Source organism: Cajanus cajan, chromosome 2 (genome assembly GCF_000230855.2).
Source record: "Cajanus cajan strain Asha chromosome 2, NIPB_CcT2T_4, whole genome shotgun sequence".
Classification (NCBI taxonomy): domain Eukaryota; kingdom Viridiplantae; phylum Streptophyta; class Magnoliopsida; order Fabales; family Fabaceae; genus Cajanus; species Cajanus cajan.
Window position 1 is genome coordinate 152,007 of NC_138518.1, and position 27,462 is coordinate 179,468.

General features: G+C 35.6%; 1 protein-coding gene across 3 annotated transcripts; it reads left to right on the forward strand.

Annotated features, from left to right (window-relative positions):
- Nucleotides 1-67: 67 nt before the first annotated feature.
- On the forward strand, nt 68-27,109 carry LOC109818530 (Transducin/WD40 repeat-like superfamily protein). Of its 3 annotated transcripts, none has more exons than XM_029268869.2 (19): nt 68-648; nt 749-883; nt 1,050-1,180; nt 2,230-2,347; nt 2,499-2,725; nt 4,738-4,840; nt 6,302-6,372; nt 6,482-6,556; nt 6,634-6,777; nt 6,876-7,086; nt 7,255-7,677; nt 9,474-9,533; nt 9,618-9,736; nt 12,055-12,180; nt 13,091-13,165; nt 13,289-13,401; nt 25,955-26,071; nt 26,176-26,244; nt 26,498-27,109. In XM_029268869.2, exons 2-19 carry the CDS (start codon nt 856-858, stop codon nt 26,559-26,561), a joined length of 2,274 nt encoding a protein of 757 aa, XP_029124702.2. In that variant the 5' UTR covers nt 68-648; nt 749-855; the 3' UTR covers nt 26,562-27,109. The 3 variants fall into 3 exon arrangements, with proteins under 3 accessions (XP_029124702.2, XP_020239609.2, XP_020239608.2); XM_020384020.3 differs by having other exon boundaries at nt 754-883; XM_020384019.3 differs by lacking the exons at nt 68-648; nt 749-883 and adding an exon at nt 894-925 and having other exon boundaries at nt 1,021-1,180.
- Nucleotides 27,110-27,462: the final 353 nt, after the last annotated feature.

A 27,462-nucleotide genomic window follows, 5' to 3' on the forward strand; every position in this document is an offset into this window, starting at 1 on the left:
ATTGTGCTTGTGACTCGGAGACGAATGATTAAAGAAGGTAAGTAAAGATCAGAAAGGGTGAAGGGAGTCCATACGAAGTTAAGGAGTTGAGTTTTGTTGCGTGGTCTTTTCAATTTTGATTTGCGAAAGGAGGGAGAAAGGATAAAACGTGGAACGTAGCTTTCACATATTTATATATTTACCCATTTTTCTCTCATTTTTTATATATATACATTTTGAACCTTCCCACTCTCAGGTTAATTTGAACATAAGCATTATCATTACCGACTACCGAGGGACGCAGTCACAGATCGTGAAAGCGCCCCTGTACTCTCTTCTTCTTTGTTGTCTCAGTTTGAGTTTGAGCTTTGGTCTTTCACAGTCACAGATCTTAGCTGCGCTTGCGGTAGCCTTGGATTGGTAGAGGAAACTGAAGCCTTCGCTCCATGCCACGGCGGCATTAGCATTATTACTCTTTCTTGACTCATAATTTTTCATGCTTATACAACACACACTCTCTCTCTGCTTGTGTTTGCGCTAAATTTGTGAAGAAGAGCAGGCTGTAGTGAATGTATCTATCTGAGTTACTTGTTCGTATCATGTTGTGTGTACTCTGAAGCTATCTCTTCTGCAACCAACCGCGCTCTAGAACAAGAATTAAAAACAAAGGTTAGGTTCGTCGTTCTTGTTTCATTTCAGTTTCACCTTTTCTCCATTTGGATCTAAGTGGAACCGAAGATTTTAACACATTTATTTTGTCTGTGGGTAGTGAAGATCTGGAAACCTTAAGGACCGAATTAGATCTCTCGAATGTCTCAAATCAAGAGCCGCTGTTCCTGTCGCAACTGCAACTGCTAGGGTTTTTGATTTGTGCCGATGACTACCAAACGCGCCTACAAACTTCGTATCCTTTATGTCTGTGGTGGGCAATGCACTTGTTCTATCTGTAGATCTCTCTACTCTCTACTCTCTACTGTCTACTTTACTTTGTTATTCTTCTATTAGAGTCTCTTTGAGAGTTATGACTGTGACCTCAATTAGTTGTCTTGGCCTTGACGAGTTGTGCTCAGAGGAATTTGTAGCACATGCTTCCACCGTCAATTGCCTCAAGATTGGACGAAAATCATCCAGGGTTCTTGTCACTGGAGGTGAAGATCACAAGGTCAATCTTTGGGCTATTGGCAAACCTAATGCTATACTGGTTCGTTCTCCTCTCCTCTCATTTTTTTTAACTGCTTATTAGCTTATTTTCACCCTGGACAAGGATTTCATGTCATTTAATTGTTGATATGCATTGTTTTCCTTTTGTTGGGCTTTTTGTGCCCTTTCACATTTGAATTTTACTTTTAGTTATTTTAATTATTTGGAGCTGTTCGAAGCTAACTTGCAAGGTAAATGGGGACTGAGGAAAATGGTGTAGGCTGATTTCAGTTATGCTTTATGTGTCATCATAACATTGTCATTTCTATTTGTTTTATTTTGGCTTGTTCTTACATAATGGTAGATTTTGTTTCTTTAACTTCTGTATATGCATATGAGCCGCAGGCCATAGCTATAGTATATTTGCCACTGCCACCTGACATGTGTGCATCTGAGGACTTCATTCTTTAATTGATAATTATGTTATTATATGATATTTACATGTGAGTATGACGTAGGCACTTTGAGACTTTAAGCAATTCTTGATCATTCAGTTTAGGTGTTTAGAGAGGAAATTGGCTGGCAGGATATTGTGAATATGCTCCTTGTATGCTGCGCTTTGGTGTAGTTGGTCACTTGGTTGGGAACAAATGTAAACACGCTAAAAAAATTAATGCTAGAATTTATCCCCTTGTTCTGTTGTCTTTTTGGCATCTTTATGGTATTTATTTCATGGAGAATGAAAGGGATTCCTCTATTACATGTTTAAAGGGAGTGGATTCCAATTTTTTCTGGGTTTATTTGAAGACAACACAACAGGGGTAGCTTATCCCCTTCTGATATATTCTACCCCCGGTAGATCTTCAAGATGGTACTCAATTCTTAGCTATTGGGATGTCCCCTTGATCCTTGTGGACAAGTGATTGGTTTGTTATCTAGATGCTTTTCTTGTTTTTATAAAGGGAATAGATGGTACTGCTATCATTTTTTTATTTACTTTTGTCTGTCTCATATTCATATTTCACAGAAACATATTCCTTTAATAGAAAAGAGAGAATTTTTTTTTTTTTTTTAATCTATTTTCAGTAAGTGTTGTTTCTCATCTTGCAGAGTCTATCAGGACATTCAAGTGGAATAGATTCTGTAAGCTTTGATTCCTCTGAAGTGTTGGTAGCTGCTGGAGCTGCAAGTGGTACTATCAAACTTTGGGACTTAGAAGAGGCAAAAAGTATGCAGTTGCTTGTCATTTCCTTTAATGGTGTTAAAACATTGATGAAAGAGATCTGACTTCTGAGTAGTCTCATAAAATTTATTCAGTATGTTTACCTTAAGTTTTTTGCCCATACTGATATGTTGAGCTTTCTATGTCCGTTTGGTAGTTGTACGTACGCTTACTGGTCATAGGTCCAATTGCACATCAGTGGACTTTCATCCTTTTGGAGAGTTCTTTGCTTCTGGTTCTCTAGATACTAATCTTAAGATATGGGACATCAGAAAGAAGGGTTGTATCCATACATACAAAGGCCACACTCGAGGGGTAAATGCTATTAGGTTCACCCCAGATGGACGCTGGGTTGTTTCAGGCGGTGAGGACAACACTGTAAAGGTTAGAATCACTTTCCTTTTTCATGATATTAGCGGAGTCAGATTCCATAACAAGGTTATTTATGCTCAATGTTAAATAATTTAAACTTATCTATTATCTGTTTGTTGAAATCAACATGCTTACAAAGCCACCCTTCAAACTTATATGACAGTTTTCAAAGAAAAGCTGAAATAGTTTTTATTATTGTTAAATATTGCATGTCAACTATGAAAGGAGAAAGTAGCCAGTCATATTGAGCCATATATAGTTGCATCTTGCATGTTTTTTTTTTTTTTCCTCAAATAACCATAATTAAGAATTATGGTTCAAGCTTTGTCCATGTTGGGGAGGATGTAATGAAGACTGCTGGGTGAAATATATGAACATGATGATGGATACCTTAAAAATACAGATGAAGTGCAGGCTTCTACTGTTGTAACCAATATATATATATATATATATATATATATGTGTGTGTGTGAGAAGAGATCTATGTACTCTTAGAGTAAGTCTTGGTAGACTTATTGCACTTAATAACTAATGTTTTACATTTAATCTTAATGATTCAAACATCAAATTAGAAGTTCTTAATGTATAAATCAATTTTACAAATTTTTTAAAATTTGAAAACTATTTGATTTGATACTTTGTTTAATGGATAATCATAAAAGTTTTTTATATGTTGATTTGAATCTATATAATGAAGTATTATATGGTTTTCAAATTTTTTAAAAATTTGTAGACTTGACTTATATATTAAAGACTTTTAATTCAACAGTTGAATCATTGAAATTTGATGTAGAATATGAGTTATTGAGTGGAGTGGAGTAATTTTACCAAGATCTACTCTTAGAGTAAATAGATATCTTCGATATATATGTGTGTGCGTGTGTGTGTAATGTTCATGAGATGCTGTGTCACTAAGAGAGAACAAATAAAAAGGTGAACATAATAAACATGATAATTTGAGGGTATACACATGGTAATGGTAGTAAAGATAAAGTAAGAATTTAAGCTGTCCATGTCAGGCTTTGCAACTTTCTAGGTGTACAAGTCACCTAGTGCTTTCTTTTGTGGACTGGCACTTCATTGACTGTGATTGGGAATCTAATCTTGGTGTGTTAGGCAAGGTTGCCCTTTTCTCTCCATCTTAGTTGTAGATTTCTTGAGGTGGCTGCTCTTTAGGGGTGTGTAGGATGGTGTTTTTGAACCTTCTCGTGCACTCTACCTTACCCATTCCAAACAATACAAGAGAAAAAGATAATTTTCTCTGTAAACATGGAATGTGCTCCTTGACTTTGCACAACTCTTTTTGAAAGGTTTGGCAAAAATAAGGAGGCTAAAATTTTGTGTTTGTGTGGTCATTTGGTGCATTTGATTCGAGGGAAATGATTGCATTTATTTTAAAAGATGTCCTTAGCCATAAACTTGCCTTAGGATAGGATAATATTTATTTGCCTTTTTTGCTGTTGAGCTTATGGCTGTTTCAAGGAGTTGCTTGCTCGTAGTCACCTATAGAGAGATTGGGCAGCCTTACTGCATTTTTGACTCTACTTACTATTATTACTTTTTATATCTTTTTCCCCTTGTTTTTGGAAGATATATTGCCCTATTATTTCAAGAAGTTGCTCCTAGTTATATGAAGACAGATTGGTCAGCCTTGCTGCATTCTTGAGTCTACTAATAAATTATAATATTTAATTTTTGTGTCTTTTTCTCCTTTTTGTATGTGTCTATATATATATATAAGAAATGACCCCTTTGCCGCTGTATTTTGGAGGCTATTTAATATTTTCTTACTTTAGTATATGACTTCTTGAAAGTTTGTTAAGTTCTTGACTCATTATCATGGACTTGGTGCATAATTTGCAATATATTTATCTTAATCTTGTTATGGATTGTGACTAATGTAAATTTGGCTTATATGGTTGTACTACACTTGTAAATATGAATCTATTGATTTTTCTTTGATTTTTTTTATTTTTATTATTATTATTATTTTTTTATGTAAATCATAATTTATATACTTGCAGTTATGGGATCTGACTGCGGGGAAACTCTTGCATGATTTTAAATGTCACGAGGGCCAGATCCAATGTATAGACTTTCATCCCAATGAATTTCTACTAGCAACAGGTTAGTCTTACTTTTCTGATGAAATCATGAATTAAGTACCTTTCTACCTTAACAAGCAAGGGTGTGTACTGTGTAGTGTGTTTGGTTTGTTCTTTGTAATTCATTTTTAGTTGATACATTTTCTCTAATAATTACAAAAACATATTATTTTCATTTTGTTTCCTATTCTCAAGGTTGCATTTTTGCAATTATAAGTGAAAAAATGTCAATTAAAAATAAAAACAACAAACATGGTTTTAGAGCCTATCCACTCTCAATGTGTTGCTGCAGTGGCTGTTCTGTTTTAAGCTTTTGCAATAACTTATTTTCATAAACTTTTATTTTAGCTAATGAAAATCGTTAAGATGCTCCCCATCAGTTAGGAATATGGCCAAAATAGATCTTATAAAATTTGGGCAATCCTCGTCCTTGAGCTAGGTTTTAGGGTTGCATAGGGCTTGTCCCCATGGTGTTAGAATCTATCTAGTCTGAGCCATCCGTGGATATCCAATCTTAGGTGTGAGGGGTGCGTGTTAAGATGTTTCACATCAATTAGGTACAGTAGTCCTTATAGGACTTTGGTAACTCATCCCCCTTGAGCTAGCTTTTAGGGCTGAGTTAAGCCTAGTTTATCTCTAAAAAGTTGAACTTTTGGTAAGCTCAAGGGTTGGAAATGACGTCAACTTATGATCCTACAAGCAACTCACCTGTCACCTCAGTACATTAAGAATTTAATAAGTTGTATTTTGGCTCGTTTGAAAAATGAGTGAAGCCTGAGCTTTTAAGTGTTCAAATTTACTCCATTCCATTCAATAATTCTTTGTATATGTTAAGTTTCAATAATCTCCCTTAGGCCTGGATCAATGATGAACCCAGGTTAAGAAGAGAAAGGGTCTTCAAGAGAATACCTAGGGTCTTCTCTCCCTATCTCTTTTTTAGCCTTTGTCATATTTTGTTAGTTCTAACTAACAATCACTAAAACTCTTTTAGTTAACAGAAACCAGCAGTCCTGCACATTGGCTTGCCAAACATACACACCCAACCAATCAATCATATTTAATGGAATATAACTTACCGATCACAATGATAAAATTTAACATGGGACACTAAGTTTAAACCCCAAGAAATTTTCTTATCAATAATAATTATTGACAATTTTATGTATGTTTATGGATACCACATCACACACTCCCAACCCAATCAATAACATATAACAGAATATAACTTACTGAACATGATAATAAAATTTAAGATGGGATACGGAATACCCTAAGTTTAAAACCTAAGAAATTTTCTTATCAATAAATAAACAAATATTAATAATTGTTGACAATTTTATGTTATTATATTTATGGTTACCACATCACATACAGTGCTGGATTCTTGTGTTTTCTTTTGGAAGTATCTTTTTTTTTAAAATTTTTTTTATTTGAATGAAGTCAAGTTTAGTTTTTATTTGATTTATTTCTTTCCCACATTTAGGCTCGGCAGATAGAACAGTTAAATTCTGGGACCTTGAAACATTTGAGCTTATTGGTTCAGCTGGTCCTGAGGTACCTTTTGTTTTATTAAATTTACCATTTTCTCCTGGATGATCAGTTTAGGATCAATCAGTCAAGTTAATTATGGTTTATTTGGAATTATATTTTTTATGTACTTTAGACAACTGGAGTACGTTCTCTTACTTTTAGTCCTGATGGGAGGACCCTGCTCTGTGGTTTACATGAGAGTTTGAAGGTAAGCTCTATTTTTGGTTGATTTATTTTGAGGTAATCATTTATCAAGGTAACAATATTCTGCTTGGTTCTGTTTAGGTTTTCTCTTGGGAACCTATTAGATGCCATGATATGGTGGATGTGGGTTGGTCTAGATTGTCAGATCTTAACGTTCATGAAGGAAAACTTCTTGGCTGCTCATACAATCAAAGCTGTGTCGGAGTCTGGGTTGTGGACATCTCGGTAAATGCATTTGTCTTCAAGAGAATTTTTTTGCTACTTACAGAGTGGTTGTATTTAATACTAATGTGCCTTTTTTACATTTCTGATATCTTGTCCAGCGTATAGAACCATATGCACCTAATAATGTGAACCATCTAAATGGCCATTCAGAAACTAAATCTTCAAGTGGAAATATGACTGTACTGAATGAGATCACTGCTAAGGCTAGGCTATCTGTTTCTCAAAATCCAGATCAATTAATAAAGGAAACAAGGTCTCTTGGAAGGTTGTCAGTTTCTCAAGATTCAGACCCCTTAAAGGAGGGAAAATGTGTGGCATCTATATATCCTTCCTCTTTTTTCAATTTTTTATTTTATTTTTTTGCATTTGTTTTGATTGAATTGTTTGTCTAATCTTTATTGTATCTGGACCCATTTGGGTCCTATTCTCCATTAATATCCTTACTTTCTCACTATGTGACTTATGGATTGCATGAAGCCACAGGAAGTGCACCAAGTACTCCTCAAAGGATCAATTTGAACTCTGGTCCAAAAACAGCACCTGTTGGTTCAACAACAGTTCTTAATACAACATCTCAGAAAAGGAGTTCTTTGAAATCTCATACAACATCCAGTGTTCCACTCATCAATAAATCAGATATTATACCGGTAATTGTTCCCAGAACTAGCACAAGGTCAGAGCCTGTAGTTGATTCTAGAAAAGAAGTTGGTGTTGCTGGAAGAACAATGCCATTCCCCTTGCAGTCAAAGCCACCAGATATACGTAAATTTCCAAACAACAAAGATGATGTGGATAAGGCCCCCCTCCCTCCTGTAACCGAATCTGTAGCTTCTAAGGGTAGTGAATTAAGCAGTTTAGCTGATAAAAACAATTTCCCTGCTTCTGTAAGCTCAACACAAGGTATTCCTACATCTTTGAAAGGCTTAAATCATGCTAGGTGTTATGAAACTGGCAAATATTCAATAAATTGATAGAGCCAAGTGCTATTAATCAGCACATTTTTTACACATCCTATATCCAGAACACAACTATGTTTGTTTTCCAATGATTGATATTTATGCAATATGCTTTATAGTCATAATCTATTTAATTGTAACTTGTACTGTTAGTGTTATAGCAATTGTCCAACTCTTAACTTTTTGGTAAAATGGTTCTCTGACATAGTATTGGAACCTGATTAAGCAAATAATCTTGTACTGTTTGTGTGCTTGGGTTTATACTTGTAATACACTTATAATTTGAGCTTGAAGTGGGAGTTGCCCCCCATTTGCATGTACTATTTTGGCCATATTGTTAGTCAATGTGAGATCGTCAACACACTCCTTCATATATAGGATTGTACATGTTGAGCCTGAAGTTTGTAGGAATACACATATGTGAATGATCCGATAACGGCCAAATAAACCCAACAACAAAACCACTAATTCTATTCGATATCATCTTAGAGTTTGGGTTTAGGACTAACTCAACCTTAAAAGCTAGTTCATGGGATGAAAGTTACTCCCCATTTATATACACATCATTTAGCCATATCATTAGTCAATATGAAATCTCCAACGATACTAATACTACACTAGTAGTTGACTTGATTATTGATATAAGTGGGAGCATTGGGTTAGTGTTTTGTAATACATTATCATCATAGCATATTAATCTATAGTTTGATACCAATTACCCAAACGTACTTTCTCTCGCTTACTCTTTCCTTATCCAATTTTATAATTCAAACAGGTCTATTGTATGATTATCACTGGCAGTGCTCTTTGAAAATAAATTTCTGTATATAGCAGTATTGAGTCTCAATCACTGTAGTTGTGAGTATGTGGTTTATCTACTTGTAACACACTTTCATGTGGATGGTAATACATGTCTAATCAAGAACATTTTTAAGTACTTATTGACTATTTGACTTATGCTTTTAAGTGAATTTTTTGATGGATAATATATTTTTTTTCTTTTTTTTTCTAGATATTATCTTACCTCAATACATGTCATGTTCCCGAGCCAAAAAGATCTCCTGGTGTTACTCACAATAAGAAAGTAATACAAGTGTCAGATGGAAACTAGTTTTGCTGAAGATAAAATTAGATCGATTTATATATACCATGCCAGTGAAAAAAACCTTGTGTACAAGTGAGTTCTGTGCTGTGACAAGAAGCCCCAAACTGCAATAACAGAAATTGACCCTTAATAACTATAGCAAGCCATTATTGTTTTATGCTTTGTGCCACCATGAATAAGGGATGTTGTAAGAAAAGATGACATGTTTTCAGAGTCATTCTAACATCTAAAAGTAATGTGCCGTTAATAATTTTGTCAGGCATATATCTCAAGACAAATTGTTAACTTGCAGGAAGCTTTAACTTTCCAAAGTGATTTGCTCATTAGGAATGTTTAGGGGTGTATCAATGTGTCTCAACTTGTCATGGAAAGGGCATGTGCTTGTGTCTTCTCTTTGGTGTTATGCATGTAGCTGTTTTTATTTGTGTGAATTTACATGGACACTGAATACAAGGATATATTGAGACAAAATATAAACTTAGCCAATGTAACCTAAAGACCAAAAAGGTGTGAAAGTCCAGTACACCATGTTATGGTTGTTAAAATGATTGATGAGCATTTGTTAGTTAAAATATGAATGTCTTTGTTCTGTTGGGTGGTGTATTAATACTGTTTAGTGTTCTATCTTGTGCCAGATGAAGCTCGGGCCCCAAAAGTGAACAGAGATGTATGTTCTGCCGAAGTACAAAAAGGAGGTATCTTTCTCTGTATAAATTGATGAATTTTTCATTCATACAAATGGTTTCTTAATTTGTTCTCTTCATAATATATATATACAGGTAGAGTGCGCTCACTTCTCAATTTAGAAAAGAGGGAACGATCTCTTAACTATGAGGGACCTAGACAAGGGATTTCTCATGGAAGGATATCATCAGTTCATGTTCTCCCTTTCAGTGGGGTATTATGCTATTTCGCATTGTTTTTCATGATCATTTTCTTGCCTTTCTATTTCTACCTTTTGTTAGATATGATGATTAATGCATCAAAACTTAGTTTACAGACATGAACACAAAAAAAATGCTGGTATAATCAAACTTCCCTTCTTCTGCAAGAATATGCAGAAATTTATTTTGTTTGGGAGTGGGCATTCAAGTTATTTCATGGGTATGTGTACCCTTTCTGCTATAAGGGGTAAACTGTTATTGCTTTCTTTGGCTTATGCTTGTGAAAGTTCTGTGTGTAATATGATGGGAACTAGTGAATTATGAAAAAATACAAATAAGAAACACTAGGAGCTCAGCTCCTTACAGAAGAATGAGATTCTGCAAATCTCAGAATGCAACCTAATATTACTGGAAGGATGAAGACGACAGCACTTTAATGGACTCTAGAACCTCACTTTTGGCCTATGCATAGGCTTACCTAACCTCTATCACTACATTCTTTTCCTACCTTTCTCATCCGCCATTCCTTTAATATAAATCCCCCTTCACTCATACTGTTATATCTCCATCCTTCTCAATTCATTATTTCTCCTTGCCCCATAACTAACTCCTCAATTGACTGCACCTCTCTTGTCTCTTAAACTCTTAATGGTACTACTCTAGTAGCCTTCTTTCCTTCTTTCATACACCTGCCACTCCTTTGTATTTCTGCTTCTGTTCTTATTGTTATTCTTCCTAGTATATAAGTATAAACATTGTTTATAGCTTTGTCATTATACAAAATCTAAACATGTTTAAGATGTGCACATTTTTTTTATCCCCTTGTTATATTTTATTATTGCTGGTATTACATGTTTGCAATTTTGGCATCTTGTGGAACCTTTTGATCAGAATATTAGTACATTTTTCCTTTGTTGAAACATTAGGATGTAGTTTAATTGGATAATTGCATCCACTTAAAGTATACACTGAGAAACTACTAGAGAAAGCATTGCTCATTATTTACCTAAAAAAGGAAGATTAATTTCTTGGCTTCTATTGGATAGTGTATGTATAATAATTTCCTCCTTTTATAATTTATGGTTGTATCTGTTTAGTTAAAAAAATTTACTGGTGACCTTTTTATTTTATTTTATATATATATATATATATATATATATATATATATATATATATATATATATATATATATATATATATATATATAGTCATGTAAACTATGAAATTCCAGCCATTTAAGTGTATATTAGTTGTCACAATCTGGCAGTTTGCTTGAGTGGCACATGGGTCCTTGCTAACACCTCAACTAAACATGAATCCCAGCCACTAAATTGTTAGAAGCCTATTGATCCTCAGGTTTTATTATAGTACTTTTTTTTGTTTAATTTTTTATGTATGTAAACTGTAAACTTGTTTACTCTCCTTTACGAGTTTATTTAAAGTTGAGGAGTGCTATCAATACACTCCTTCTAACATACCTTTTACTATTGGTTAAAATTTATTGTAAACTACAAAACTATTAGCACGATTTATTAAATAAAGAGTGGGACTCACAAAATTGTGATTTCTAATAAATTTTAGTCAATAGTAGAGTAGAGAGTGCGTTGCAAACATTTCTCTAGAGTTTTATTCTCAAAGTTTAATAACCCGTCTCAAAGATGCTTTGGTCTCAGTTGTATGCTGCTTTGCTTGGGTAGCATATCACTCGGAAGTCATGTTACCTGATACATAGGCAATGAGATATTCCTGACCTCAAACCTGATGGGGCCACATCATGCACTTATGACCACTTTGATAAGTGATTACCCATTCACCTTGTTTCTTTTTTAGCTTTTATGATATTTTAGTTATTGTCTTGTTAAAATTCATTTGTAAGAGAAGCACAGAGAGAGAGAGAGTGTATCTTCTACCGTGCTTATACATCAATTCATTACCGTTAACACTAAATGAATGTAGCTTATATATGATTGAGAGGTAATTGGATTTTCTCTTTGTTATATTTTATCTAATCTAAACTTTTTCCTCTTTTGGTTGATCCAGGAGGATTCATCCTCTTTTATACTTTTGTATCTCTTAATGAATTTTCTTATTTAAAAGGGATATCTATTGAAAAATAATTTACTCGCTTGTGCACATTTCTATTATCAAAATGTGTGCAAAATCTTAATGAGTTAGGACAGTTGTGTTGCCTTAGTAAAGTTCATAGATTTAGAGTCAATTTAATGTTTGATTTAATTGTATTGAGGAGACAGATGTTACTGTATTTTGTGTACTTTTCCCTGTTTTCTTTTCCTTGGAGGATGTAATTTTCTTACTCCTCAAATTTAAACAGAGAGCACATTCTATATCCACTGAGAAGGCTACAGTTTCTGCTACCGATGAAGATTCCATTGCAGATGTGATGGAACTGCATGATGAATTTCTCAGTTCAATGCTGGCTCGTTCAGCTAAGTTACAGGTATTGTTGATTTAATTATGATTTGATGAATATGTTTTTCATTAAGTCCTTTGAATTTATTTTTATTTGTGTATCGGCTATCGTTATATGTATACTGCACAAGGGCTTTGAATGTTGTTAAATGTCAACAGATCAGGGTCGCAGGAAGGTAACATGGAGAACACGATGTGCTTTAGCATCTTTTTAAATTATAGAAAAAGAATTACTCTAGAAAAGGAGAGAATTTCAAGACCAGAGGATAATATATCTGATGAAAATTGAAATTATAGGGATTTAGGTAGGAATGAGAAAAAGAGAGAACAAGCAACCGATGATAGAATATAATATTCATATATGGTGTTTATTGAAGTGTTGTAAAAGACAACTGTAACTAGACTCGTACACCAAATTGAATGAGGAAACCAATCATGAAATAATGATGACATTATGAGATATTTTCTAGATATTTTATTTCTTACAATGCAATCGTATATAGTTGAGTAACCTGGAGTGCACAAGAAAAAATAATCTATTTGGCAATTCTTGCTAATATCTTTGCATATTAAATGAGAAACCCCTCTTGAAAGATATTTGCCAGGCACCATAGGGAAGCTTAGACCAGGAAATAGCAAATATTTATCCCAGAGAATACTATCAAACCTCTATAATCGTAGATATACCTCTTCACTACAACCAACTGAACCATTCTGAAGTTTGAGATTTTTTTTCCTAGGCGAGTTGAACTTGTGCCTAAAACCAATTTGAAGGATCCACAGCCAGTTTTCCTGAACAGGCAAGATGAGAACATGGTTTCTATATAAAAAGAAAATAAACCCTTATGATTTCTATAAATTAAAATAGAATTTTGGTAACTTAACCAAACCTACTAGCAATTATAGGTTGGCTGAACTTTTAAAGCATTATATTGCAGATGGTCTTCAGATGCTGGGAAAGAAATGATGTTAAGGAGGTCATTGGCATAATGGCAAAGATGGATGATCATGCTGTGAGCATTGAGTTTGCTTATATTCAGTCAATACAACATCTCATTATTTTTGTGTTCATGTTTGTGGTATCAATATATGGATGCATGATATTATTTTTTTGCTATTATTGGTATTTATTCCAGGTGATTGCTGATGTTGTTAGCATTATAATGGAAAAAATTGATACCATCACCCTTGATATATGCACGGGTCTTCTGCCACTTCTAGCTGACCTTCTACAAAGTGAAATGGACAGGTGAGCGATATCTCTTCTGTTGACACAAGACAGCATTTTAAATTCATTGTGCTGAACAAATACATAACAGAGGACATAATATTATTTCTCAAAATTGAGAAAGGAAAAATAAAATGATAGCTACATACAAGGCTTAAGAAATGTTTCTTTTATGTGTTCAGTGTCACCTGCACTGGTAGAATAGACGTGTAATAACCAGATTTCTGCGGGAATGAGGGCAAAGTCCATTTTGGTGAAAACTAGTGTTAGATTAAATATTAATCCATTGTGGGGGTAACTAGGGCCAAGATTGACCTTGTTTGCATTTCATTGGATAGCAGTTTCTCTCTCTGTGTACTAAGTACTAACCAATGTAGAGGCTATTCCCAACAGCAAGAATGAGAGGCCATTTTGGGGATTCAAGGGAAAAAGATGTGAAAAGTGGATCATGAAAGTGATGATTCACTTAGTTTGATGTTTTATTAAATATAATTTCTCTCAATTTGTGTGTATTGGATCAGGTTATATGATACTTTTAGCAGCAATGTGAAGAGTGGCTTGATTGTCACAAATAAGCTCAGTATCTTAAGTGTCTCCAAACCATAGTAGTCAATCCCGGATAGCGGCGCGGAGCGGCCGACCCTAAAACTGGGATAGCGGGATGACGCGGAGCGGGATAACCGCTATTTAAATATTAATTTATATATATTAAATAATTAATAATATATATATAAAAGCTAAAAAAACAAAAATAATTAATAATATATATATATATATATATATATATAGAATCAGAAATTAAAAAAAATATGCTGCTGAAATAGAAATAGAATTTTCTGAAATTAAAAATAAAATTTTATGAATTAAATTTAATCAGAAATTAAAAATAAAATTTGCTGAATTAAATTTAATCAGAAATTAAAAATAAAATTTTCTGAATTAAATTTAATCAGAAATTAAAAATAAATTTTTCTGAATTAAATTTAATTAGAAATTAAAAATTAAATTTGCTGAATTAAATTTAATCAGAATTTAAAAATAAAATTTGTTGAATTAAATTTAATCAGAATTTAAAAATAAATTTTGTTCAATTAAATTAAATCAGAAATTAAAAAAAAATCAGTTGAAATAATTTAATAAATAATTAAAAAAAAAATATGTTGCATGTTGCATAAAAGGCATCCTCGAAGGAGAATAGAAGGAGAATAGAAGACAAACGCGCGTCGGAGCTTTCGGCCACGTCGGAGCTGCGTCGGACCTGGAGGCGCGTCGGAGTCCGAGGTGCGTCGGAGCTGGAGGCGCGTCGGCGATGGAGGTGCGTCGGAGCCGGAGTTCGTCGGAGCTGCACGCTGCATGCACGATAGCCAGAGAAGAAGAAAGGGAGAGACGAAAGGAGGGGTTTGGTTTGGATGAGTCTGAAATCGCGAGAGGGAAAGGGAGGATTAGGGCAAAAAAACCCCATTGAAAAGACCGACTTACCCTTAATGAAGGGTAAGTCTGAAATCGCGCCGCGATTCCACGATTTGGGCTGCTCCGCTCCGCCTCCGACGCGGCCGCTCCAGCCGCTACACAAATCCGCTCCGCTCCAGCAGCCAGATTGCGGGGTGAGGCCGCTCCGCTCCGGAGCGCCGCGATAGCGGCCGCTCCGGCCGCTATTGACTACTATGCTCCAAACTGTAGCTGTTGTAGAAGTTGTCTAAGCCATGTAATTTCGCACGTAGTTGTACCCATGGCACAACATTCAGCTTTATTGTTGGATCTAGCTATTGTATTATGCAGCTTGCTTATCCCAATGGCTATCACATGGGGCATTTAGGAATTGACTTACCATGCTTATTGCAAATGTAATACCTGGCCTTGTGACAATGAGATAATTAAGTTTACAAGTCGACTATATCTTCTCAAGTCTTTCAGTGGCTGCCTTTGACCTAGAAGAAGCTTCACGTTAGGATCCATAGGTGTGTCACTAGGTTGACAGTCTAGAATGACGGTCTTGGTGAGAATATCTAGAGCATTTTTCTTCTGGGGAATGGCTATACCAAAGGTGGACTAAGCAACCTCAATGTCTAAGAAATATTTGAGTAGTCTCAAGTCTTATATTTGAAATTGACTTTGAAGGTGAGATTTGAGTTGACGGGTGCCATCAAAATTGTCACCAATAATGCTTATGTCATCAACATAGACAACTAGATAAATGCAGAGGCTAGATGGAGGATAAAGAGAAAAGACAGTGGTCAGCCTTAGTGGGTCATACCAAATCGTAGTAAGGCACAACTAAACCGGCCAAACTAGGCACAAAGAGATTGCTTCATCTCATATAGAGACTTAAATCTGAATAATTTCTTATTATTCTGAATTGTTGGGTACAATCAAATAAATAGGCTTGTAACATAATCAATCCCTAAAGTTTAGGGATAAAGATAAATCTGACTAAAGAAAACTAAACTATAAATCAAGAAAACTATATCTTATAGAATTATCTTAACATAAACTAGTATATCTAAACTATATCTTATAGAATTATCTTAACACTCCCCCTCAAGCTGGAGCATATATATCATATGCATCTAGCTTGTTACATATATATGTTATCCTAGGACCTCGTAAAGATTTAGTAAAGATATCTGCAAGTTGATCCTTGGAGCAAACTGAGGAGGTCTTGATGATACTAGAGAGAATCTTTTCTCTGATGAAATGGCAGTCAACCTCTATATATTTTGTTCTCTCATGAAAAATTGGATTAGAGGAGGTATAAAGCTGACTGGTTATCACAAACTAGTTCCATATGACCAACCTTGTAAAACTGCAACTCTTGAATTAAGAATTTTAGCCATAAGAGCTCACATGTGGTGTGAGTCATAGCACGGTATTCTGTTTTTGTATTTGATCGTGCAACAAAACTTTGCTTTTTACTCTTCCATGAGACAAGATTACCACACATGAAGACACAATAGCTTGATGTTGACCGTCTATCACTTGCATCACTTGCCCAATCTGCATTTGAATATCCAACAATGTCTGTATGTCCTCTATCATTGTAAACAAGTCTTTTTCCTGGTGAGCTTTTGATGTATCTAAGGATTCGAACAATTGCATGCTTCATGTTAAGAAACTGACTTACAACACTGATAGGAAAGGATATATCAGGTCTGGTCATGGTGAGATAATTCAATTTTCCCACTAATCTCCGATATCTCCCTGGGTCAGGATAAGGCTCTCCCTGATTAGGCATAAGCTTCACATTGGGATCCATGGGAGTGTCAACTGGCTTACAATCTGTAAGCCCGGTCTCCTCTAGAATATAAGGGCTTATTTTCTCTGAGAAATAGCAATATTGGACTTTGACTAAGCAACCTCAATCCCAAGGAAATAACATAGAGGACCTAAATCCTTAGTTTGAAAGTATTTAAATAAGTGCTGCTTTAGAGCCTTGATGCCCTCCTGATCATCACCTGTAATCACAATATCATGTACATAAACAACAAGATAGACAAATTTATGTGTTGATGAACATCTAAAGAAGACAAAGTGGTCTGCCTGGCAGCGGATCATTCCATATTCCTGTATAACTTTACTAAACCGACTAAACTAAGCATGAGGTGATTGTTTGAGGCCATACAAGGACTTTTGTAATTTACACACAAGACCAGACCCCCCTTGAGCAACAAACCCAGGAGGTTGCTCCATATAAATCTCCTCCTCCAAATCACCATGTAAGAAGACATTTTTGATGTCTAATTGAAACAAAGGCCAATGCCTCATAGCAGCCATGACTAAGAAGAGACGAACTAAAGCCATCTTTGCAACTGGAGAGAAAGTGTCCTGTAATCCAAACCATATACTTGCGTGTATCCCTTAGTCTTAAGACGAGCTTTCAATCTATCCACCTGTCCATTAGGGCCCACTTTAACATTAAATACCCACCGACAACCAATAACAAATTTTCCAGGCGGAGGTGGGACAAGTACTCAAGTGTGGTTGGAGTCTAAAGTTGTCATCTCATCAATCATTGGTTGTCGTCATCCTGGATGTGTTAAGGCCTTCTGTATTGTCTTGAGAATTGTAATAGAGGAAATCACAGAGACAAAAGCATAATAGGTAGGAGAAAAATGATGATATGAAAGAAAGTTATAAATAGGATGAGGATTACAAGTAGAACGACTACCTTTACGAAGAGCAATGGGCAAGTCAACTAAGGTAGGTGGGGCCGGAGTAGGTGAGGAGATCGGAGCAGGAGCAGAATCACATGGCTCAATTGTAGAAGCACTAGGAGGAATAACAGTAAGTGATTGACGCTCATAGGTTATCCCAAATCGGTGTAGAGGACAGCCAGACCCTGAGAGTGTATGAGAAATCTCTGGTGCCTCTAAAGTAGCAGGTGTAGGAGGCCCACTATGATCAAAATGAGGAATAGGCAATACTTGAGAAAGGAGATCTGAGTCAACCAAAAAGACATTTGTAACAATAAAATATGGTGTATCTTCAAAGAAAGTGACATCTGCACTAGTGTAAAATCGATTCGTAGCAGGAGAGTAACAACGGTACTCCTTTTGGACACGGGAGTATCCTAAGAACACATATTTGATAGCTCGAGCAAACAACTTAGCACATCCTGAGAAAAGATCATGGACAAAACAAGTACAACCAAAGACACGAGGATGAACAAAGTAAAGGGAATCCAATGGATATAATAAGGAATGAGGTACTTGATCATTCAAGACAGACGATGTCATTCAATTTATTAAATACCCTGCAGTGAGGACAACATCGCCCCACAACTTTGGGGGTGCATTGACATTTAATAAAATAGTATGAGCAGTGTCCATAATATGTTTATGTTTTGGCTTGGCTACACCATTTTGTTGAGGTGTATGAGGGCAATTAGATTGATGTAGAATGTCATGGGAAGCCATAAATGATTTGAAGCAATTTGAAAAATATTCTTTAGCATTGTCACTTGGTAAAATCCGAATTACTTTGCCAAATTGAGTTTTGATCTCCGAATAGAAACTTAAGAAAATATTAAATAACTCAAAACGATTTTTCATTAAAAATATCCAAGTACATCTAGAAAAATCATCAATAAAGGTGACGTAATACTTATGCCCTAAAAGAGAAGGAACACGACTAGGACCCCAAACATCAGAATGAATAACATCACAAGGAGACATAGCTCGACTATTAATACTATTAGGAAAAGAAGCTCTAACATGCTTCCCTAATTGACACAACTCACACTCAAAGGACTCCAACCGTGAGAGATGAGATACCATTTTCTTTAATTTATTCAAGCTTGGATGACCCAGGCGACAATGGATTAAACCATGGGACTCAATAGATGCACATATGGTAGAGGTAGAAGGCTGAAGGTAGTAGAGACCATGTGATTCAGATCCGACTCCGGTACTGTATCGAGAAAGAGTCAGAAGTGAAGGTTATGACACGGTTTAGTGACCGAGTCAACTTACTTATAGAAATCAAATTAAAGGGACATCCAGGAACTAGTAAAACATTTTAATGGTAGTTATGGGAGAGGTGATATTTGGCCAATACCAGTGGCTTGGACTTTTGACCCATTTGCAAGAGTGATATGATGTGGAGTTTTAGGTGATGATAGGCTAGGAAAAATGGAGACATTACCAGTTAGGTGATTAGAAGCACCGAAGTCCAAAATCCAAGGTCCAATAAATGTAGAATGAGAGAGACAGATTGTAGAATTACCAATGTGAGCAACAGTGACAGAGGAAGGGGCCTGTTTAATTGCCTTCAGTTGAAGATACTCTTTGTAATCATCGGTAGATAATGTGATTGGATGATTGCCCTCAGGTTCAATCTTGACTTCTAGAGTCGAAGTCGGGGATTGAGCCACATTAACTGTCTTGCTCAGAAAGTCATGCAAGGAATAACACCTGTCTCGTGTATGTCCATCTCTTTGGTAGTAGGTACAATGGAGGTTTCCTTTACCTCCTTTACCATGACCAAAACCTCGACCACGCCCTCGACTTCCACGGTTAGCTGTACTAGAGATAAAAGCAGAGGACTCAGATTCTGTGTGAGGTTTTGCCTCCGTTGAAGGGACTCAAATCAATTGATCTATGAGCTCTTCCACTGTAGGAATGACAAGGTTTGTCAAAATTTGATCTCGAACAGATCCGTAATCTTTGTGAAGGCCATGAAGGATAAACACCATAAACATATTATCAAGCTTGCTTAACATTTGCTAAAGATCATCACTAACTAACACTAGCTTGAGCTCATCAATAGTGGATTGAGCACGATTCAAATACGACGGCAAATCATTATCAACCATACGAAGGGTTGTCAGACCACGAACAGACTCATACAATCTCTGAATATCATTGGCATAAACATTTTGGGCCTTCTTCCAAATATCATAACATGTTTTGTATGGACGAAAGTGCAACATTAATTTATGCTCGATGGATTGCCACAATAGAGATACAGGTTGATAATCTGCTCGCTACCATTCATCTCTCACCTCCTTATCAACCTCGGACGCCTTCTTAGTAAGATGATCATAAAGACTCTGGCCCAAAATCCACACCTCAATGGCAATGGACCAATCCAAATAATTTTTATTGTTCAATTTTTTAGATGTGATAGTAGGTGATCCAGAAAAGTCAAAGGAGGCTAGCCCCCTTTTGGAAGATTCAGTTTTTGGATTCTCCTTAGAAGGTGTGCCATTCTTGGGAATCTTTGCCATGAAGAGAAAAAGGAGAAAAACTGCAAAAACATCTCCAAACAATCCTGAAAGACCTCCAAGATAGCAACCAAATAATCTTGAAATTTCGCGGTAGCAACCAAACAACCATGGAATCCCGAGGCAGCAATCAAACGACCACCAAGAGACCACCTAGAGTGTGACCCACCACCTAAAAAGGGTCAAAACAAGAAGAGGGAGAGCCAACAAGTCCAACGGAGCAAACGACGTTGCAAACGGAGGCCTGGAGGGCAGCGTGTGAACACCATGTGTCGGCGAGCTTCTCCGACAAAAACCACGTGTGAGACACCAACTAGAGGTGGCTCGCGACGGAGAGGCCGATCGGCGACCTCTGAACACATAGGCAGCGTCAACTCCAACAACCGCTAACCAAAGTCGAAAAACCCTAGATGCCTCGGTGGCTTATGGATTAGGGTTCTTGGACCAGAAAGCTCTAGTATCAACTTAAATCTGAATAATTTCTTATTATTCTGAATTGATGGGTACAATCAAATAAATAGGCATGTAACATAATCAATCCCTAAAGTTTAGGGATGAAGATAAATCTGACTAAAGAAAACTAGACTATAAATCAAGAGAAGATAAACTAGTATATCTAAACTATATCTTATAGAATTATCTTAACATAAACTAGTATATCTAAACTATATCTTATAGAATTATCTTAACATAGAGAATGAGAAAGACCACAAACAAGGTGAGAGCCATCTGAAATAGTGAAATTGGGTGGTTGATCCATATAAACTTCTTCCTACAACTCACCATGCAAAAATGCTTTTTTAATATCAAACTGATGAAGTGGCCAATGGTGAATGGCAGCCATAGCAAGAAATAGACAAACAAATGTGATCTTGGCCATTGGGGAAAAAGTGTCCCCATAATCGAGACCAAAAATCTGAGTATAGCCCTTAGTCACCAAAAGAGCTTTGAATTGATCAATATCTCTATTCAGTCTAATCTTCAATGTATAAACCCAATGACAACCAATTGTATTCTTGCCATGAGGCAAAGGAACTAGTTCCCAGGTTTCACTTGCATGTAAGGCAACCATTTGGTCTAACATTGCTTGTTGCCAATGGGGATTGGCCATGGTTTCACTTGTAGACTTAGGAATAGACACAAAATCCAAAGAAGAGATAAAAGAGAAATATGAAAATAACCAGTCATAAGAAAGAGTACAAACATATAAAGGGTGAGGATTACAAGAGGACCGAATTCCTTTCCGTAGAGTGATGGGAAGCTCAAGGGCAGAAGACATTGGTGGAGGGGTGTTTGGACCAAGAGGTGATGCTGGGGGATTTGTGGGTGGAATCAACATGAATGGTTAGAATCATCATTGATATGTAAGTAGTGGCAGTGGGGTATCGATGTTGGTACATGTGGATCATCCAAAAAAAAATAATGGAGTGTCGTCGACATAGAAGGAAGGAGTTGACTCAAAGAAAGTGTCATCAATAGTGACAAAATATTGTTGTAGTTGAGGGCAAAAACAACAATATCCTTTTTGAAGGCGAGAGTAACCAAGAAACACATTTAAGTGACTCTGCAAAAAGTTCTTTTTTACCAAGAGTTAGGTCATGGATAAAATAAGTGCATCTGAAGTCTCGAGGAGAAACATGGTGAAGGTCCTGTAGAGGGTACAAAATGGAGTACAAAATTTGATTTTGGAGGACAGGCAAGGACATGTGGTTGATAAGATAACATGCTATCAGAAGCACATCACCTTAAAAGCGAAGATGAACATTATAGTGAAGAAGGGTATGATGAGTTGTTTCAAATAGGTGACGACTTTTTCCTTTAACAACACTATTTGTTGTGTGTGAGCACATGGCGTTTGATGGATAATTCCCTACGAGGTTAGAAAAGAATTAAATTGGGAAGAAACATATTCTCTAGCATTATCAGTTCATAAAACTTTAATGGAAGTCCCAAACTAATTTGAAATTTCATGCGAGAAATTGTGAAAAATAGAGAAAACATCATAACTATTTTTCATTAAGAAAACCCGAGTATAACAAGAAAAATCATCAATAAATGTAACAAAATAGTAATATCCTTAAGTTGAACAAACATGACCAGAGCCTCAAATATCAAAGTGAACTAAGGTAAAAGTTACACAACACTTTTATTGACACGAGGATTATAGGAATGACGAATATGTTTTCCTAACTGATATAACTCACTATAAAGACTCAAGTGTAGATAGACTAGGAATCAAAAGAAGCAATTTTTCCAAACTGGGATGACCTAGATTTGATGGGCAATATTTGTGGAGGTAGTGGAGACACAATTGTGTCGAAAGTTGATACAGTTCCCAGACTCATATCCTGCTCCAATTGTTTGTTCGATATGTTGATCCTAAACAAGAACAAAATGATTAACTAACAAGACAAAGAAGTTAAGTGAGCAAGTGAGCTTGCTAATTGAAATTAAATTGAAAGGACAACCAGAAACAAGGACGTCATAGTCAAGTATCTAGGAACCAAGAGAGGAGGATTGAGAGATAAAGACTACAAGATTACCAAACTGTGCCATGGAAGTAACAAGCAAGGCAAGTTGTTGAGCTACCTGAAATTGGAGAAAATTACCATAGTCAACGACTTAAATAGTAACTTCCTTAGGTGGGGCAGGAGCAAAGACTTGGACCACATTAGTTGATTTTGATTGTTCTCTAATTTTGGTACAACATTCCACTCCAATGTGGCTATATTGATTACAATAATTGCAACAAAGGTGACTTTTGCCACCATGTCCCCCGTTGCGTCAACCACGGTGAGAGGAGTGTGAGACAAGGGCTGGGAATCTGTAGAAAAGGCAAAAGGTTGTCCAAAAGCATGTGGAGTAGAGAGGTGCAATAGTTGTTCACTAATCATGTCATAGGAAGGAACAATAGGGCATGAGAGTATTTGATTACACATCGAATCAAGGTGGGAGACTAGCAAGAGAAAGAATCATGAAGATTTGGCTACACTGCTGGCAAAATGTCTCTACATTACTAGTAAAAGGCACTAGATTGGCATAATCAACAATCAAATGGTCAAGCTTACCAAGATCCATATTCTTAAGTTTGGTGGATATCATAGCAATTACCACGCTAAAGAGACGATGGATATCATTGGAGTAGACCTTCTTGGCATTGTCCAAACCTCTTAGCATGTTGGAATCACTTGATATTGAGGTTGAAGGATGGAAGCAATAGAACACCAAAGAACGCTGCATAAAGAAGCGCAAATTTGCTGCCAACAGGTTCCATTCGTGGATGGAATATCCGTGGATCGGGTGGTCAAGTGGTTGGTAGTGACACGACCTTGACCTAGGAACCATAGCTGGGCAGTGCTTCCTAGGTATTGTAGTTTGCTATTCCAGTCAACTTTTCACATGAAATCAGCAGGAGATTCGTAAACGTTGCAACAAAGTCAAGGTTGGAAGCAAATCCAGTGGAGGCCATGAAAATTTTGCCAAACAGGGCCTGGTAGTAACGAGTGGGTAATCCTGAATCTGTGCAGGTGTGTGAATTTGACACGCTGGAAAAAATTGGCTTGTGGAGACACGTGGAGTGGTAGTCGGTGATGGGTAGGGATGGCAATGGGGCCTCGTGGGGGCGGGTAATAGTAAACCTGCCCCCGCCTTGCCAGATGAAAATTGGTCCCATACCTACCCCATATCTGCGCGGGTATCCATTAAGCGAGTATCCATGAATTTCTTAAATACCCACGGATATTCATGGATATCCATGGATATTTATAATTTTTTTAATAAATTAAAAAAATTATATTATAAATAATTTTAAGTTTATATTTAATGTCATTAAAATATTAAAAAATAAAAATTCATTGTTAATTTTGAACTTGTATTTAACGTTAATTTTGTTGAAATAATAATAAAAATGCAAGATAATTAATAACTTAATATACATTAATCTCACAAGTAAGTTAAAGCCTCTTCACAAAGCTATAATAATTCAATCTCATAATTTCAAATGAAAGTAAATAACTTACAATACATAAATTTTATTGGTCCAATCAAAGCTAGAAAATCAATCAAATTACATCCAACATAATTCTACAACATGCTTAACACATGTTGGTAACTTCATCAATATCACTTTTGTAAAAAAAATAAGATGAGAGAGTATAGTTTTAGGGTTATGTGATACAAGGATAATTAGGATATTTAAGAAATATTATTAAAAGGGTACCCGCGGGTATGGATATCATCATACCCACCCCCGCCCTGTTTATAAACGGGTAAAAAAATATCCGTCCTCATTCTCTGCGGGTATCCAATTAACCTATCCATTTATTATTCGTAACGGGTTTTACCCGCAAATACCCGCGGGTGCGGGTATTTTTGCCATCCCTAGTGATGGGTAATGCTGAGTGGTGGTTGATGATGGGGCTCTTGATTATGGTCATGTTGATGAAACAAAGACTTGACGGTGGCTAAAGGAGGTCTGCAGTGCGATAGGTACTATTCACCTTGTGAAAGTGTGTGCACAAAGGCAAATAAAAACCTAAATCACTAATACCATAAAGAAGAATTGCAGGAATTGTGTTTCATGATCCACATATATTCTACTTTATTTATATTTATAATGAATTACAATCAAGGATATTAGGAAAGAAAATTAAGAAAAGGATCCGTAATTTCGAATTTTTAGCTTTAAATATGTTTCATATTTTTAACACCTATTATTTGAAAGAAATCAATCACTCAAGTGAAGGAAATGCTGGATTCTGATGATGATTATTTCTTTCATGGATCTTATGACTTGTCTATCGTTTTCTTCCTAGGATAAATTAGTCCATATATTCCTTATCCTTATAGTTTTGAAAGATGGATTAAATATGTTTTTTGGTTTCCAAACTTTTGTCAATTTTCACTTTTAGTCATGAATTAATTTTATTTGATTTTAGTCTCTAAATTTTTCTTCATAAACAAAAAATCTTGACGCCAAGGTCCAAACATGTTAACAAGAGGAAAAGTTCAAGGATTAACAACGAAAATTGACAAAAGTTTAGGGACTAAAACTGTTAAAAAAAAATTTCAAGGACTGAAAGTGAAAATCAACAAAAGTTTAAGGAATAAACATTTAATCCATTGAAAGATTTTAACAGAATCCCTGTACTTCAACCTTTTTTTTATTTTTCAAAAATAATTCTTTATTAGCTAATGGTCATTAAGACCCATTTAACAATTTATTTGCTAAATTATAAAGACTTATTTGAAAACTTAGATAACATTGGTGTTTTATTTGACACTCAGCACAATTTAATGAATGTTAGACTTTATCTGTGTTTTCTAATAGGTATTTATAATTTAGTGAAAGTTTTAATGGCTGCCAGTGAGTACGACGTATTTAAAAATGAACAGAAATACAAGGACTCTGTTAAAACTTTAAAAATTGGAATCTATTTGAAAATTTGGTAAAATTATAAAGACCTAACAAATAATTTAACCTTTGAGGGTGGGGGAGGTACATTGGAGGAATAAGCGCCTATTTTGGGGATGAGAGCTGGTGTTTCATGCACCGAAGTCTATTTGAGCTGTGTCTATTGAGCTACAAGCTCTTTGGCTCTTTATTGCGTGTTTTATAGCGCAACTACAATAATATATGACCATTTTTCTAATAAATTCTGCTGTAACGCGTGTCATGGGCTTTTTATGTTTAGATCAACTTGAGTCATTGTCCCTTAATTTTTTCCAGTTAAGAAGTTTTGATGAGTGTTGTGATTATATCCATATAGAAAACATGAGGAATTTTGGTGTTTTTATATATTTACATTTATAGATTTAGTGGTGTTGACAATTTTGATATTTATATATCTGCAGACATCTAGAAATATCCTTGGAAATGCTATTGAAACTGGTCAGAATATTTGGTTCAGTAATCTATTCAACTCTATCAGCTACGCAACCCGTTGGTGTCGATATTGAGGCAGAGAAAAGGTGTCAGATCTTCAAGGCTTTTCATATATATATATATATATATATATATATATTAATACATTGCTTATGTACTCATTCATTTTTTGCTTGTTAATGAGGTTCAGGCTAGAACGTTGCAACCTCTGCTTCATAGAGCTTGAAAAAGTCAAACGTCTTTTGCCTTCTCTTTCAAGGTATTCAAGATTATTTATTTGGCTTTTTCCAAAAAATATTTTCCTTTTATTTGAGCTGCTTTTGGCAATTCTAGTAGTAGAAAACAGTTTCAAATATTTTAGCATGAAATCCTCGTAAGTAACCTAGAAACATTAATATTTTGAAAGCTCAAAAGGCACTTTCAAGTAACTGAGGTTCAATGAGTTGATATATTAGGGTTATTTAGAATTTCTGGTGCTAATTTCTCATTATTTGTTTTCTCATGACCTGTAGAAGAGGAGGATCAATTGCAAAATCTGCACACGAGTTAAATCTGGCTTTGCAGGATGTTTCGTGATCCTGTCCTGATTCAATTATTTCTGCTGCTGATGTTTTGCCGGTGCTTTTGGGGGGTTTTGTGCATTTTAAAGATTTAAACCTCTACACAAGCCATCGAATAGTTTTGTGCAATGTCATTTGGCGTCGAATGAAGCCTTTTCTTGTATGTACATTTATTGGTGTTAAAATTCATGGTAGTGGAGGCACTGATAACTGCTAATTCCGAGACGAAAGCCAAAGCTTGAGACATGTCACCCTCTGCTGATGGTTGCACAGCGCTGACTATAACCTGTCGTCATCTGCTTAATGTGAAGATCTCAGTCCGTTGGACAACTAACCTAATATGTGGCATAACATACTACTGCCTGTCTAATCTTATTTCAAAATTTCATGATTTTTGTTATGGCGCTTTAAGTGCCGTTATGCATAGTGAGTGGCGCCGTTCATATTTCTATTTGTTGCATATTCTTGTATGATTTTCTTTCAATGCTTTTGGGGAAATATGACGATGGATTAGTGTCTTGTAGCTACACAGCTTTGCCAAATGATATGGTATATTCAATTTCACGGACTATCTACGCACGAATTGTTGGGAGTTCCTATATTTTACGTATTTACAAAACGGGCTCTCATTCTAAAGTTATTCAGACTAATATTTTGTACACGTGAGTTTGATTTATAATAACAGAAAATCGCCTAAATTTCAGAATTGAATTTTTTAGAGTTAAAAATTAAATAAAAAAACAGAAAACAAATGGGCTTATATGTATGAAGCGTTGAAAATTTACCACTTTTTTCCTTTCAATTTTTTTTTTCTTCTCACGGGATTATTTCAATGGCAGATTGCTATCGATCTCAACATTTGCACAAGTTTAGCCGTATAAATTGATTAAATTGTTTTAGTTACTCTCCCTTTATTA

Excerpts from the sequence above, each read along its gene's own strand:
- LOC109818530 (XM_020384019.3), top strand. Across the intron at positions 2,726-4,737 it reads GTGAGGACAACACTGTAAAG|TTATGGGATCTGACTGCGGG; the intron begins GTTAGAATCACT and ends ATATACTTGCAG. Across the intron at positions 7,678-9,473 it reads TTCTGTAAGCTCAACACAAG|ATGAAGCTCGGGCCCCAAAA; the intron begins GTATTCCTACAT and ends ATCTTGTGCCAG.